The 12,530-nt window shown below is 42.5% G+C and overlaps 1 protein-coding gene across 1 annotated transcript; it reads right to left on the bottom strand.

Moving 5' to 3' along the window:
• Positions 1–1,360: 1,360 nt before the first annotated feature.
• Positions 1,361–12,484, bottom strand: LOC139373552 (splicing factor 3B subunit 4-like). Its single transcript, XM_071114198.1, has 6 exons — positions 12,417–12,484; positions 8,597–8,725; positions 2,976–3,518; positions 2,512–2,673; positions 2,047–2,208; positions 1,361–1,687 (listed from the first exon to the last, which is right to left on the bottom strand). Exons 1-6 carry the CDS (start codon positions 12,448–12,450, stop codon positions 1,515–1,517), a joined length of 1,203 nt encoding a protein of 400 aa, XP_070970299.1. The 5' UTR covers positions 12,451–12,484; the 3' UTR covers positions 1,361–1,514.
• Between the last annotated feature and the right edge of the window lie 46 nt (positions 12,485–12,530).

The raw sequence follows: 12,530 nt of genomic DNA, 5'->3' as shown, positions 1-12,530 counted from the left end.
ATTGTCTAATTCACACACTTATCAAGAGAACATCCCTGGTCATCCCTACTGCCTCTGATTTGGGGGGGAAATTATGCCATCTGGTTTGCTCTATATAAAGAAAAAAATGATTTATACTTTTATTTTTGATACTTAAGTATATTTTAGCAATTACATTCACTTTTGATACTTAAGTATATTTAAAATCAAATACTTTAAGACTTTTACTCGAGTAGTATTTTACTGGGTGACTTTCACTTGGGTCTTCACTTTTTCCACCACTGCTCATTAAGACCTGCTTAATAACAATTATTAAAATAAGTACCCTTCACAATGTAAGGAAACATTATCCACCTAAAAAAAGAAACACTTAACACCACTTCGATATAGCTATAACCGGAATTTACTTTTTCGTACCAGGTTAGGAGAACTTACACAGCAGGTTAGAATTAACGCAGAAGGTTAGGAGACTGAGGTTAAGGCTTAGCGAAAATGCTCTCCTTACCTGCTACTTAAGAAAATCACTTCCGGTCATCGCTGTATCGAAGTGACATGAAAAGAGACCTAGATACCACGGAACCGGAAGTGACCCCTAGAAGATTTTCACAGCCCAGAGACATTTTACATGACTGCCTTGTTTTCGTGTTGTTGACATAGGTCTGGGCTGACACACTCAATATTCTGTCTCCATGGTCAAGCTAGGTTGGGTCCAGCCACAATTAACTAATGCTCAAAATCCATTTTCAGCTGGCGCTCAGTGGCATCAACCAATTTTTACTATATCTTTAAGAATCTATATCAATAATTTAAATGATCAAAAATGGCTTAAAATATCAGCGTGATTATGCAGCCCTATACATCCTCCTCCATAACCCACTACTTCAGAAAAGTGGCATCTGCCATAACCATGGCAACAGACCGAGTGAGTGCCTCATTCAACATGGACGCAGCACACATTGTTTTGTAGTTTGGAAGCAAGTGCAGAATTAGTATTTGTACTCTACCCATAGCTTTCTCTCAAGGCACTGCCTAACATTGTATTTTGTGGGTTTGTAGTTACTTCAGGGGGTTTATAAGAGGTTTCAGTTTTAGTTTCTATTAGGTCTAGAACCTATCAACTTACGTGTGCTTTGTCTTGTCAAAACATAACCATCCCATTCATCTTGTCATTATGGACATGCCTCACCTTCTCTCCTGGCTACCAATGGTCTCAAACAACTGGCCTTTTGATCACATTTGTAGTTTCTAACCTATTCAGGGGACCAACTACATTTTGTGTCTTATGTTTGTACCAGGAAAGCAGAAGTTGATTGATATGATGCATGTTCTGAATTAAATCTCATCTGAGAGAAGTGAAAGGACATCAATTGAAAGACCCAAGTTGTTGTATTAAAACCTTTATTCCTTGCAGGTTTGGCATCTGTACAGTGAAGAAAAAAACATACAAAAAAATTGAACACCATGTATCTAAATTGTAATCTGGAATAGAACTAAAAAAAAGCATGGTCATGCGCCTTGCAGTGGTTTTCCGTAGTCTATGGGGGCATTGGTCCTCTCATGGGACCTCGAGGTGGGCCGCCGGGGGGCCTCGGTGGCATTGGAGGCCCCCTCTGGAAACCAAACGGAGGTGGACGAGGGGGACCCCCACCGTAGCCTGGTGGGGGCATGGGAGGAGGGGGTCCTCTCATGCCTGGATGCATGGGGTGACCTGTGTGGATGGGGAGAATTCACACAATGATATATCATCTCAGAGCAAGCAGAACATTTCAACAAGGATATCAAATTAATGTATTTATTTATTGTTTCCCTTTAGATACATTTGTCAAAATGTTTTGAAGCTAAACAGTGTTTGTTTACAACTACATACATTTTGTAAAAGTCCAAAATGGAAGTACCAAATGCTGACTCTAAGAAACAGAATAGTAACATAACCAAAAGTAATGACATGTTTTGCATGAATCAGGAGTCAACTAAAAGGCAATTATTCAACTGATAGGAGATTTCAACTGATAGGAGTTGAAATCTCCTATCAGCTTATCCCTAGCCTTGTGAAGGCACATCACTCACCCATGGGATGCCCATAGGGCCCTCTCGGTGGCATGCCCATGTGTGGATGAGGGGGCATGCCGGGGGGTGGAGGTGCCCGGTGCTGGTTGGATCCTGGGGGGCCCGGTGGAGGCACCATACCCGGGGGATGGCCATGAGGATGCATGGGCATCTGGGGCATTCCTGTTGGATATGAACAATATCATTGGTGGTGGGCCTCAGTAGCTTAATTGGTAGAGCATGGCGCTTGCAACACCAGGATAGTGAGTTTGATTCCCGGGAACACCCATATGCAAAATGTATGCATGCATGACTAAGTTGCTTTGGATAAAATAGTCAGCTAAATCATCACACACAATAAGCTCTCTTTCTTTAACCAGAAGTAGCAGAAGTAGCACTAACTTACAATTCCACACACTACAATCTGGGAAAACCTTCCTGACAGTTGTACTCATTACAATGATATGGTCATGGTGAGTGACTTACCCGGGTGCATGCCCTGGTGGAAGGGTGGTGGGCCAGGTGGGGGGCCTGAGCCCCCTCCCTGGGGTCCTGGTGTCCCTGGGGCGGGGGGCATGCCAGGGGGCATACCAGGAGGCATGGATCCGGGGGGTGGCACAGGAGGGAAGGCACCAGGAGGGGGCATGCCTGGAAATTAAGATCCGAGAAAGAGAGAGAAATTGCACATTTTGTAAAGTTGAATTTAAATGAACTGATGTAGATGTGTTACTGAAGTTATTAGTCAAGTTATTGTGAAGCCAACATAAAAAACTTTCAAATTGTGAGGAAAATCAAGTTTTTGACATTCTTACAAATCTACAGAGCACAATATTTGGCTAAGCTATACAAGGCAAATAGTGATCCTATCTAAGTACACCCACAAAATACACAAAGGATTTTGGAAGCTGAAATTCTTCTACCCTGGTGCACCCACTTGCACGCACACTTACCAGGCATGGGCATCCCGGCTCCCAGGGTGGTGAGGACAGGGGTCGAGGCAGAGGGGGGAGGCGGTGCATCTGCAAATAGCTGATGCGGCCGATCGGCCTGCGAAAGCGGGTTTTGAGCTGCTAGGAGGCGTTCAGCGGCTGAGCCGTGCCGCTCGCCCTTGGAGTCCTTCTTGAAGGCATATGACACTGTAATGGGGCGGTTGCACAGGTACTGGCCGTTCATGGCCTCGATGGCTGCGTCAGAGGCGTCGAAACTGGCAAAGTTGATGAAGGCGTAGCCCTTGGAGTTGCCAGTGTCCGGGTCGCGCATGATCTTGGGCGTCTGGAGTATGACCCCAAAGGCACTGAACGTGTCATAGAGGAGTTTCTCGTCAATCTCCGGGTCTAGGTTACCAATGAAGATGTTTGCGCCCACATCCAGGTTTTTGTTGTGTGCTGAGGCCTTGTTGACACGGATGGGCTTTCCGTATAGTTTAATCATGTTCATAATCTTGATAGCATAGTCCGCATCCTCTTCACTGAGGAACTCAACAAAGCCATAGCCTTATGGAGCAGGGGGGGGGGGGGGGGACAGAGCAAATAACATGCAAGTATAACTGTTAAAGTATTTTCTGATCAGCACTATTGACAGGCTATTTGTCGCTAAAAGAGTCTCCAAATACCACGTGACATCAAGTGTGGGGTTTGCATTCATAGCATAGACCTATTCAATTCAATACCCTTCATACACTGAACACAAATATAAAGTGTTGGTCCCATGTTTTATGAGCTGAAATAAAAGATACCAGATATGTTCCAAAAGCCAAAAAGCTTATTTCTTACATTTTGTGCATCCCTGTTAGTGAGCATTTCTCCTTTACCAAGATAATCCATCCACCCGACAGGTCTGGAATTTCAAGAAGCTGATTAAACAGTATTATCATTACACAAGTGCATCTTGTGCTGGGGACAATAAAAGGCCACTCTAAACTTTGCAGTGTTGTCACACAACACAGTGCCACAGATGTTTCAAGTTGAGGGAGCGCGCAATTGGCATGCTGACTGCAGGAATATCAACCAGAGCTGTTGCCAAATCATTTAATGTTCATTTCGCTACCATAAGCCGCCTTTGTTGTTTTAGAGAATTTGGCAGAAAGTCCAACTGGCCTCATACCACGTGTAACCATGCCAGCCCAGGACCTCAACCTCCTCCTCTTCACCTGCGGTACCATCTGAGACCACTCACCGGGACAGCTGAGGAAACTGTGGGTTTGCACAACCAAAGAATTTCTGCACAAACTGTCAGAAACAGTCTCATGATAGCTCATCTATGTGCTCGTCATCCTCACCAGGGTCTTGACCTGACTGCAGTTTGGCGTCGTACCCGACTTCAGTGGGCAAAAGCTCACCTTTGATGGCCACTGGCACGTTGGAGGAGTGCGCTCTTCATAGATGAATTCCGGTTTCAACTGTACCGGGCAACTAGAAAACAGTGTATATGATGTTGTGTGGGTCGAGCGGTTTGCTGATGGACAGAGTGCCCCCATGATGGATGTGTGGTTATGGTATGGGCAGGCATAAACCACAGACAATGAACACAATTGCATTTTATCGATGGCATTTCAATGCACAGAGATACTGTGACAAGATACTTTATCTCCATGTCCAATGCTCCATTGAGCATGTTTGGGACGCTCTGGATTGACCTGTGCGACAGTGTGTTCCAGTTCAAGCCAATATCCAGCAACTTCGCACAGCCATTGAAGAGGGGCGGGAAAACATTCCACAGGTCACAATCAACAGCCTGATCAATTCTATGTAAAGGAGATGTGTCGCGTTGCATGAGGCAAATGGTGGTCACACCACATACTGACTGGTTCTTATCCATGCAAAAAAATAAATAATAATATCTGTGACCAAATCATGTCAAAATGTATTGGTCACATACACATGGTTAGGAGATGTTAATGTGAGTGTAGCGACATGCTTGTGCTTCTAGTTCCGACAGTGCAGTAATATCTAACAAGTAATCTTAACAAATTCAAAACAACTAACTTGTATACATACACACAAATGTAAAGGATGAATAAGACTACGTACATATAAATATACGGATGAGCGATGGCCGTGCGGCATAGGCAAGACGCAGTAGATGGTATAGAATACAGTATATACAGTTGAAGTCGGAAGTTTACATACACTTAGGTCGGAGTCAAAAAAACTTGTTTTTCAACCACTCCACAAATTTCTTGTTAACAAACTATAGTTTTGGCAAGTCGGTTAGGACTTTGTGCATGACATAAGTCATTTTTCCAACAATTGTTTTACAGACAGATTATTTCACTTATAATTCACTGTATCACAATTCTAGTGGGTTAGAAGTTTACATACACTAAGTTGACTGTGCCTTTAAACAGCTTGGAAAATTCCTGAAGATTGTCATTTTAGAAGCTCCTGATAGGCTAATTGACATAATTTGAGTCAATTGGAGGTGTCCCTGTGGATGTATTTCAAGGCCTACCTATAAATTCAGTTCCTCTTCGCTTGACATCATGGGAAAATTTAAATAAAATAGCCAAGACCTCAGAAAACAAATTGTAGACCACCACAAGTCTGGTTCATTCTTGGGAGCAATTTCCAAACGCCTGAAGGTACCACGTTAATCTGCACAAACTACAGTACGCAAGTATAAACACCATAGGACCACGCAGTCATCATACCGCTCAGGAAGGAGAAGCTTTCTGTCTCCTGGAGATGAATGTACTTTGGTGCGAAAAGTGCAAATCAATCCCAAAACAGCAGCAAAGGACCTTGTGAACATGCTGGAGGAAACAGAGACAAAAGTATCTATATCCACAGTAAAAACGAGTCCTATATCGACATAACCTGAAAGGCCACTCAGCAAGGAAGTTAAAGTTTGGTTGCAAATGGTTCATCCAAATGGACAATGACCCCAAGCATACTTCCAAAGTTGTGGCAAAATAGCTTAAGGACAACAAAGTCAAGGTATTGGAGTGGCCATCACAAAGCCCTGACCTCAATCCTATAGAACATTTCTGGGCAGAACTGAAAAATCATGTGTTAGCAAGGAGGCCCACAAACCTGACTCAGTTACACCAGCTCTGTCAGGAGGAATGGGCCAAAATCCACCCAACTTATTGTGGGAAGCTTGTGGAAGGCTACCCGAAACATTTGACCCAAGTTAAACAATTTAAAAAGGCAATGCTACCAAATACTAATTAAGTGTATGTAAACTTATGACCCACTGGCAATGTGATGAAAGAAATAAAAGCTGAAATAAATCGCTCTACTATTATTCTGAAATTTCACATTCTTAAAATAATGTTTTGATCCTAACTGACCTAAGACAGCAAATTTTTACTATGATTAAATGTTAGGAATTGTGAAAAATTGAGTTTAAATGTATTTGGCTATGGTGTATGTACATATGAGATTAGTAATGTAGGATATGTAAACATTATTAAAGTGGCGTTATTTAAAGTGACTAGTGACACCTTTATTAAATCAATTTAATAAAGTGGCCAGAGATTTGAGTGTGTATGTTGGCAGCAGCCTCTCTATGTTAGTGATGGCTGTTTTACAGTCTGATGGCCTTGAGATAAAAGCTGTTTTTCAGTCTCTCGGTCCCAGCTTTAATGCACCTGTACTGACCTCACCTTATGGATGATAGTGGGGTGAACAGGCAGTGGTTCGGGTGGTTGTTGTCCTTGATGATCTTTTTGGCCTTCCTGTGACATCGGGTTCTGTAGGTGTCCTGGAGAGTAGGTAATTTGCTCCCGGTGATGTGTTGTGCAGACCGCAGTACCCTCTGGAGAGCCTTGGGGTTGAGGGCAGTGCAGTTGTCGTACCAGGTGGCGATACAGCCTGACAGGATGCTCTCGATTGAGCATCTGTAATAGTTTGCGAGTGTTTTAAGTGAAGTCAAATTTCTTCAGCCTCCTGAGGTTGAAGAGGCGCTGTTGCGCCTTCTTCACCACGCTGTCTGTGTGAGTGGACCATTTCAGTTTGTCCGTGATGTGTAGGAACTAAAGACTTTCCACCTTCTCCACTGCTGTCCCATCGATGTGGATGGGGTGCTCCCTCTGCTGTTTCCTGAAGTCCACGATCATCTCCTTTGTTTTGTTGACAATGAGTGAGAGATTATTCTACTGACATCACACTCCGAGGGACCTCACCTCCTCCCTGTAGGCCATCTCATCATTGTTGGTAATCAACCCTACCACTGTAGTGTTGTCTGCAAACTTGATTGAGTTGGAGACATGCATGGCCACACAGTCATGGGTGAACAGGGAATACAGGAGAGGGCTGAGAACGCACCCTTGTGGGGCCCCAGTATTGAGGATCAGCGTGGTGGAGATGTTTCCTACTTTCACCATCTGGGGGGACCCGTCAGAATGTTCAGGACCCAGTTAAACAAAGCGGGGTGGGTCTCGAGCTTACTGACGGGTTTGGAGGGAACTATGGTGTTAAACATTCCTACATAGGTATTCCTCTTGTCCAGATGGGATAGGGCAGTGTGCAGTGTGATGGCGATTGCGTCGTCTGTGGACCTATTAGGGCAGTAAGCAAATTGGAGTGGGTCTGGGGTATCAGGTAGGGTGGAGGTGATATGATCCTTGACTAGTCTCTCAAAGCACTTCATGATGACAGAAGTGAGTGCTACGGGGTGATAGTCACTTAGTTCAGTTACCTTAGCTTCTGCATATCTGTGTTCCCAGTCATGAAATCAATAGATTAGGGCCTAATGAATTTATTTAAAATGGTCTGATTGTCTTATATGAACTGTAACTCAGTAAAATCTTTGAAATGGTTGCATGTTGTGTTTATATTTTTGTTCAGTGTAATTAAGCAGAATTCTGCGTTTTTCACAAAAGATAAAACATAACAAATATCGTGCTGTGTATTGTAAACGCAGACCACAAAATGTTCCTATTGTAATTTCTGCTCGGCATCAGACATATTTTGTGCTTCAGTTGCACTTCTCTAATTGGATGAGAATTCACCAAAGGGCATTCTATCAGCAGGCAGCGCTCTGACTTATGTGTAGCTACTTTTTTCTGGTACTTTTCGCAGCGTGACCTAATTTTCTCTGATAAAATGCAAGATTAACTTCAAGCAAAACATTAGGAAATGTAGCTGGGATGCAATCTTTCGATGATTAACATAAATAGGACGGCCATGCATCGTTTAAGCAAAAAAATACCTTGCTTTTTCATTGTAAGCTCATTTACTTGTATGGCTGCTAGCCAAACAGCGTTGCACTTCTGTTGTCATATGATGAAAATTAAGCCATTTTCTTCCAAATGTGTTGCACTAATGTGTTATCTGAAATACAACTTTTAATATAAAACGCAGGTGAAAAGGTTTAATATGCAGATTTTTGTATGGTCTGCGTATTGAAAATGTAGATCTCTGAATTCTAACACAACCCCTGAATACTACCAGGAGCAATTTCTGTCAGTGTTTATAATCTACAATGATCTGTCTTTTTTGTATAGGCTATTTCTACACAGTTCCTATTTGCAAACATGTGTGCCACCTCACCACATTTTATTGGTCTTACCGATGGTAGAATGTGTCAGTTTTGTTTCCAATGTGTGGTTTATGAGTGTGTTACTTACCTTGGTGTTGTCCCGTGACTCTGTCTTTGGGCATGTGTGTGTTGACCACAGGCCCAGCCTGTAGGAAGAGCTCCCACAGCAGTGGCTCTGCCACTTTCTCATCCAGACCCCCCACATAAACGGTGGCATCTAAAGTGATCGAGAGCAAAACCACAGTTTTATTTATTTAACTAGGTAAGTTAGTTAAGAACAAATTCTTATTTACAATGACGGCCTACCAAAAGGCCTCCAGCGGGGACAGGGGCCTGGGATTAAACATTTAAAAAATAAATACAATATAAATATAGAACAAAACACACATCACAACACTACAGACACTAAAGACAGACCTAAAAACAACAACATTGCAAGGCAACAACACATGACAACACAGCATGGTAGCAATAACATAACAACATGGTTGTTAAGTGGATGTGTATAAACCCAAACAGAAGACCTTGCCATACGAGATATTTCAAGTTGCCCTGAAATGACTAACGTTACCTGTTTTTAGCAACACCTTACCCATGTACATAATCAGTTCCTATTACATAACCGAGCAATGCACAAGAAAGCTGTAAATCTACTATTTTTACATCCCGTCTGTGGTGGTTCACTAGAACAAACCCTGCAAAATGGGCAGTGTTGCCAAAGACAGGGAATAGAAGTGGCAGGCAGCCCAGTGTTAAGAGTGTTGGGCCAGTACCTGAAAGTTTGCTGATTCTAATCCCAAAGCCGACTAGGTGAAAAATCTGTCAATATGCCCTTGAACAAGGCACTTGACCCTAATTACTCCAGGGGCACTTTACTGCTATGGCTTACCCTGTAAATCAACACCGTTTAACATATAATTTCCTGAAATTCTACAGATTTTGCCATAGGGTGGAGAAAAATGTTTACCGTTTTTTTTATATGATATCTGAGTGAGACTGACTAACAAAGTCAATGGGGGCCCCCCAGGCTCTGATTCGACCTTGATTACTAACGTAAACTCGTACATCGCCTTGGTCCGTAGAATTGCCCTTATTTTAGCGCCCCAAAAACATAATACTTCCAGATCAACTGTAATGTCAATACTATTGTAAAGCACAATTTCTCCCCTTCCCAACAGAGTCAATTACGTGACCTAAACGCTGCCCGTTTCTGCATAATTCAAGCAGGCAATGAGCCCCGTCGGGTCTTTTTAAAAATGGCGGGTGGGGAAGCGAAACTAATGCATGATAGCTAGAAGGAGAGATGTTGTGTGGGAAAATTGCTTTTTTTCATTCGATCTGTCCAACTTATCGCCTCTAAAATGTAAATAAAACAATATAAAGAGTTTATATAATGTGTCATTGCATACCTATTTGAAGGTTTGTGTCGAATTTGAATCGGGCTTTTGGGGCGGTGCTAAAGTGATCTTAGAAGTAAACAGCGGCTTTGAGAATGATGATCGCATGCAATGATGACGGAAAAAATTACTAGGTATCCCCCCTTAACCCATCACTGTCCATTTCATGTTTTTAAAGAATGATAGAAGTGCTACACCTGGTGGAGAGAGATTGTAAGACAGAAATAGTTGCTTTATGCGTGCTGTACGTTACGACATGACACATCAAGATGTGACGGAGGGTCCGTTTTTTAAACTTTTCTCCAATTTATTTATTTCACCTTTATTTAACCAGGTAGGCAAGTTGAGAACAAGTTCTCATTTACAATTGCGACCTGGCCAAGATAAAGCAAAGCAGTTCGACAGATACAACGACAGAGTTACACATGGAGTAAAACAAACATACAGTCAATTATACAGTATAAACAAGTCTATATATGATGTGAGCAAATGAGGTGAGAAGGGAGGTAAAGGCAAAAAAAAGGCCATGGTGGCAAAGTAAATACAATATAGCAAGTAAAACACTGGAATGGTAGATTTGCAATGGAAGAATGTGCAAAGTAGAAATAAGAATAATGGGGTGCAAAGGAGCAAAAAAAATTAATTAATTAAATACAGTAGGGAAAGAGGTAGTTGTTTGGGCTAAATTATAGGTGGGCTATGTACAGGTGCAGTAATCTGTGAGCTGCTCTGACAGTTGGTGCTTAAAGCTAGTGAGGGAGATAAGTGTTTCCAGTCTCAGAGATTTTTGTAGTTCGTTCCAGTCATTGGCAGCAGAGAACAGGAAGGAGAGGCGGCCAAAGAAAGAATTGGTTTTGGGGGTGACTAGAGAGATATACCTGCTGGAGTGTGTGCTACAGGTGGGAGATGCTATGGTGACCAGCGAGCTGAGATAAGGGGGGACTTTACCTAGCAGGGTCTTGTAGATGACATGGAGCCAGTGGGTTTGGCGACGAGTACGAAGCAAGGGCCAGCCAACGAGAGCGTACAGGTCGCAATGGTGGGTAGTATATGGGGCTTTGGTGACAAAACGGATTGCACTGTGATAGACTGCATCCAATTTATTGGAGGCTATTTTGTAAATGACATCGCCAAAGTCGACGATTGGTAGGATGGTCAGTTTTACAAGGGTATGTTTGGCAGCACGAGTGAAGGATGCTTTGTTGCGAAATAGGAAGCCAATTCTAGATTTAACTTTGGATTGGAGATGTTTGATATGGGTCTGGAAGGAGAGTTTACAGTCTAACCAGACACCTAAGTATTTGTAGTTGTCCACGTATTCTAAGTCAGAGCCGTCCAGAGTAGTGATGTTGGACAGGCGGGTAGGTGCAGGTAGAGATCGGTTGAAGAGCATGCATTTAGTTTTACTTGTATTTAAGAGCAATTGGAGGCCACAGAAGGAGAGTTGTATGGCATTGAAGCTTGCCTGGAGGGTTAACACAGTGGCCAAAGAAGGGCCAGAAGTATACAGAATGGTGTCGTCTGCGTAGAGGTGGATCAGAGACTCACCAGCAGCAAGAGCGACCTCATTGATGTATACAGAGAAGAGAGTTGGTCCTATCGGTCCTCCAATACTATAGAGCCATTACCATGTCGATCAACGCATGAATAGAAACCTAGTTCACACCCCAGATTTTGAAGTCAACACAGTCCCATTAGTTTTCTTTGTAGCCTCGTTTGAATGTTGCGGTTGCACACATTTGTACGGAATGGGGTGAGTTTACGTTACAGCTTTAGATAGCTGGATGCTAAACGAAGTTACCTATCTAAAAAATATATATATACTGACATAGGCTAATTGAGTGACTATCAGTGATTTACATAAGAGAAACTTGATGCACAACCACATTTCAAAATTGCATCTTGCGTATTCTGCTATTCGACTTATATTTATTGTGGAAGTTGGTAAATGACAACTTTGGACATGGCAAAATAATGTGCTACAGCCACAGGCAAAGCGTTTAAAATGCATATAATTCTTTTTCAGGATCCATATTTTTGTATTTTTAAGGTAAAGGACATCTGGCCTTATAGTTAATGCCTTTCGGAATACACATTTTACACTAAATATGAACAAAAAATTCCTGGGGACCTAAAAATAAACCGTATACTAGGAATGACCCAGCTAGCTACCCATTCATAGCCCGGCAGACACCTAGACAAATCTGACGAGTCCGTCAGGACATACAAATACATGGCTAGCGATATTTCCATGTAATGTCCTGTATCTCTATTTTTATGTCATGTCTATGTATCTAAATAGCTAGCTTGTTAGATATGGCAAACGTTGTCTAGTAAACGAGAATGAAGCTCGCTAGCTTCGTTTGGCAATGGAATGCAGTCACACACGCAAGGGGATATGGCTAACTACTTAATTTAGCTAGTGTTCAAGCCATGCGTTCAAATGTGATTGAAACTACCCGTATGGCTACATTTGATGAAATTCATTGTATGTTATAAAGATTTATCTACCTTGGTTTCGTTCCGAAATTGGTCCCGCCGCCATGTTAAATCCGGCGTGAGGGCAGCGTTATGTTCATCTGCTGGGCAAGGTACCAAGCCGACAAAACCAAAGAACGCGATTAG

Source organism: Oncorhynchus clarkii, chromosome 18, assembly GCF_045791955.1.
Source record: "Oncorhynchus clarkii lewisi isolate Uvic-CL-2024 chromosome 18, UVic_Ocla_1.0, whole genome shotgun sequence".
NCBI classification, from domain to species: Eukaryota; Metazoa; Chordata; class Actinopteri; order Salmoniformes; family Salmonidae; genus Oncorhynchus; species Oncorhynchus clarkii.
Note: the sequence above shows the minus strand (reverse complement) of the source record. Positions and strands in the feature narration are given on the sequence as shown.